At 49.1% G+C, this 4,376-nt stretch overlaps 1 protein-coding gene across 1 annotated transcript; it reads right to left on the reverse strand.

Moving 5' to 3' along the window:
- Window positions 1-400: 400 nt before the first annotated feature.
- LOC140594064 (tubulin beta chain) lies at window positions 401-1,036 on the reverse strand. The gene has a single exon (XM_072722440.1). The coding sequence runs from the start codon at window positions 990-992 to the stop codon at window positions 531-533; it is 462 nt and encodes a 153-aa protein (XP_072578541.1). The 5' UTR covers window positions 993-1,036; the 3' UTR covers window positions 401-530.
- Window positions 1,037-4,376: the final 3,340 nt, after the last annotated feature.

Here is a 4,376-nt window from a genome sequence, read left to right on the forward strand (position 1 = left end):
ACCCTAACCCTAACCCTAACCAGTACCCTAACCCTAACCCTAACACTAATCCTAACCCGTACCCTAACCTTAACCCTAACCCTAATCCGTACCCTAACCCTAAACCTATTCCTAACCAGTGTCCTAAAACTCACCCTAACCCGTACTGTACACCGTACCCTAACCCTTACCCTAAACCGTAACCTAATCCTAACCCTAACCCGTACCCGTACCCTAACTCTAAACCTAACACTATTCCGTACCCTAACACTAAACCTATTCCTAACCAGTACCCTAAAACTAACCCTAATGCTAAACCTAACACGTAACCTCACCCTTACCGGAAGCCGTCCCCTAACCCTAACCTGTAACCTAACCCTAACCCATTTTTTTTTTTCACTATGAAAATGCTTTAATGGTGGCATCTGTACAGCATGTGACATCCAGACAGGAAAAAGAGCGAGTGCACACAGAGACACGGCTATCAGAGAACAGGTTGTGAGCGAATAAAGAGTTCACACAGCTTCCATGCGCTTTACCAGGTATCAGCTCTAGGCCACCTCCTCCTCCGCCTCCTCCTCGAACTCCCCCTCTTCCTCGGCCGTGGCATCCTGGTACTGCTGGTACTCAGACACCAGATCATTCATGTTGCTCTCAGCCTCTGTGAACTCCATCTCGTCCATGCCCTCACCCGTGTACCAGTGTAGGAAGGCCTTGCGCCGGAACATGGCCGTGAACTGCTCTGAGATGCGCTTGAACAGCTCCTGGATGGCTGTGCTGTTGCCGATGAAGGTGGCAGACATCTTTAGCCCCCGGGGTGGGATGTCACAGACAGCTGTTTTCACGTTGTTGGGGATCCACTCGACGAAATAGCTGCTGTTCTTGTTTTGGACGTTCAGCATCTGCTCGTCCACCTCCTTCATGGACATGCGGCCCCTGAATACTGCGGCCACAGTCAGGTAGCGGCCATGGCGGGGGTCACAGGCAGCCATCATGTTCTTAGCATCAAACATCTGCTGGGTGAGCTCGGGCACCGTCAGGGCCCGGTACTGCTGGCTACCTAACCTTAGGATCCTAAACCTAACCAGTACTCTAACCCTAACCCTAACCCTAACCCTAATCCTAACCCTAACCCATACCCTAACCCTATCCCTAAAAAACCAGTACACTAACCCTCACCCTAAACCTATCCCATACGCTAACCCTAACCCGTACCCTAACTCGTACCCTAACCCATACCCGGCCCTAACACTAACTCGTAACCTAACCCTAACCCTAACCCTAAACCTGACCCGTATATTCACCCTAACCCTAACCCGTACCCTAACCCTAACCCGTAACCTAACCCTAACCCTTACTCTAACCCTAACCCATACCCTGACCCTAACCCTAATCCTAACCAGTACACTAAAGCTAACCCTAACCCGACTGTAACCCGTACACTAACCCTAACCCTAACCCGTAACCTAACCCTAAACCTAACTCTAACCAGTACCGTAACCCTTACCCTAAACCGTAACCTAAACCTAACCCTAACCCTAACCTGTACCCTAACCCTAAACCTAACCCTCACCCATACACTAACCCTAACCCTAACCCTAACCCTAACCCTAACCCTAATCCGTACCCTATCCCTAACCCTTACCTGTACCCTAAGCCATACACTAACACTAAACCTAACCAAAACCGTAACCCGTACCCTAAACCTAACCGGTTTCCTAACCCTAAACCTGACCCGTACCCTAACCCTAACCCTAAACGAAACAAGTACCCTAAACGTAACCCTAACCCTAACCCTAAACTGTACGCTAACCCTAACCCTAACCCTAACCCTAACTCTAACCCTAACCCGTAACCTAACCCTACCCCTAACCCGTAACCTAACCCTAACCCTAACCCGTACCCCAACCCTAAACCTAACCCTAACCAGTACCCTAACCCTAACTCTAACCCGAACCCATACCCTAACCCTAACCCTAACCCTAACCCTAACCCTAACCCTAAACGTAACCCTAACCTAACCAGTACCCTAAATCTAACCCTAACCCGTATGGTAACCCCTACCCTAACCCTAACCCTAACCCGTACATAACCCTAAACCAAACCCTAACCAGTACCGTAACCCGTACCCTAAACCTAACCCTAAACCGTAACCCAACCCTAACCATAACCCTAACCCTAAACCTAACCCTAAACCTAACCCTCACCCGTACACTAAACCTAACCCTAACCCTAACCAGGACCCTAACCCTAACCCGTACCCTAACCCGTACCCTAACCAACACACTAACCCTACCCCTAAGCAGTAACCAAACCCTAGCCCTAACCCTAACCATAACCCGTATCCTAACCCTAAACCTAACCCGTACCGTAACCCGTACCCTAACCGTAACCCTAAACCGTAACGTAACCCCAACCCTAACCCTAACCCTAACCCTAAACCTCACCCGTACCCTAACCCTAAACCTAACCCTTACCAGGACCCTAATCCTAACCCTAACCCTAACCCTAACCCGTACCCTAACCCGTACCCTAACCAGTACCCTAACCCTAAACCTAACCCGTACCCTCACCCTTACCCTAAGCCGTACCTTAACCCTAACCCATACCCTGACCCTAACCCTTACACTAACCCTAACCAGTACCCTAACCCTAACCCGTACCCTAACCCGTACCCTAAACCTAACCTTAAACCTAACCCTAACTCGTAACCTAACAATAACCCTGACCCTAACCCGTACCCTAACCCTAACCCGTACCCTAAACCGTACCCTAACCCCTTCCAAGCCCTAACCCTACCCCGTAACCTAACCCTAACCTTAACCCTACTGCTAACCCGTACACTCACCCTAAACATAACCCGTACCCTAACCTTAACACGTACCCTAACCCTATCCCTTTTCTAACCCTAACCGGTACCCTAACCCTAACCGTAACCAGTTCCAAAACCCTAACCCTAACCTTAACCCTAACCCGTACCCTAACCTAACCTAACCCTAACCGAACCCATACCCTAACCCAAACCCTAACGCGTACACTAAACCTAAGCCTAACCCTAACACTATTGCTAACCCGTACCCTAACCCTAACCCTAACCCGTACCCTAACCGTAATCCTAACCGTACCCTAATGCTAACCCTAACCCTAACCCTAAACTTAACCCTAACCCGTACCATCAATGTAACCCTAAGCCTAACCCTAACCCCTACCCTAACCCTAACACTAACCCTAACCAGTACCCTAACCCTAAACCTAACCCTAACACTAACCAGTACCCTAACCCTAACCCGTAACCTAACCCTAACCCTAACCGTATCCTAACCCTAACCCTAACCTAACCCTCACCCTAAACCTAACCCGTACCCTAACCCTAACTTGTACCCTAACCCTAACCCTCACCCTAAACAGTACCCTAACCCTAACCCTATCCCTAACGTGTACCCTAACCCTAACCCTAACCCTAACCCGTACCCTAACCGTAATCCTAACCGTACCCTAATGCTAACCTTAACCCTAACCCTAAACTTAACCCTAACCCGTACCGTCAATGTAACCCTAAGCCTAACCCTAACCCCTACCCTAACCCTAACACTAACCCTAACCAGTACCCTAACCCTAAAGCTAACCCTAACACTAACCAGTACCCTAACCCTAACCCGTAACCTAACCCTAACCCTAACCGTATCCTAACCCTAACCCTAACCTAACCCTCACCCTAAACCTAACCCGTACCCTAACCCTAACCTGTACCCTAACCCTAACCCTCACCCTAAACAGTACCCTAACCCTAACCCTATCCCTAACGTGTACCCTAACCCTAACCCTAACCCTAACCCTAACCCTTAACCGTAACCTAACCCTAAATCTAACCCTTATCTTAATCCTAAACCTAACCTAAACCTAACCCTAACCCGTATCCTAACCCTAACCCTAACCCTAACCCGTACCCTAACACGTACCCTTACCCTAAACAGTTCCCTAACCATAACACTAACCCTAACCCGTACCCTCACCCTAACCCTAAACCTACGCTAACACGTAACCTTAACCTAACCCTAACGCTAACCCATACCCTAAACCTAACCCTATCCCGAACCCTAACCTTAACCCATACCTAATCCTAACCCTAACCCTAAGCAGTACCCTAAACCTAACACTAACCCTAACCCTAAATCGTACTCTAACACTAAACCTAACACTAACCCTAAACCTAAACCTAACCATAACCAGAACACTAAGCCTTACCCTAGCCCTAACCCTAAACCTAACCCTATCCCGTACCCTAATGGTAACCCGTACCCAGCCCTTACCCTAACCCTAACCCTAACCCTTACCCTAAACGGTACCCTATCCTGTACCCTAACCCTAAACCTACCCTGTACCCTAACCCTAACCCT

Source organism: Vulpes vulpes, chromosome 9, assembly GCF_048418805.1.
Source record: "Vulpes vulpes isolate BD-2025 chromosome 9, VulVul3, whole genome shotgun sequence".
NCBI classification, from domain to species: Eukaryota; Metazoa; Chordata; class Mammalia; order Carnivora; family Canidae; genus Vulpes; species Vulpes vulpes.

Bases quoted from the DNA above. Each gene is read 5' to 3' on its own strand.
- LOC140594064 (XM_072722440.1), bottom strand. From the start codon at position 992: ATGTTTGATGCTAAGAACATGATGGCTGCCTGTGACCCCCGCCATGGC.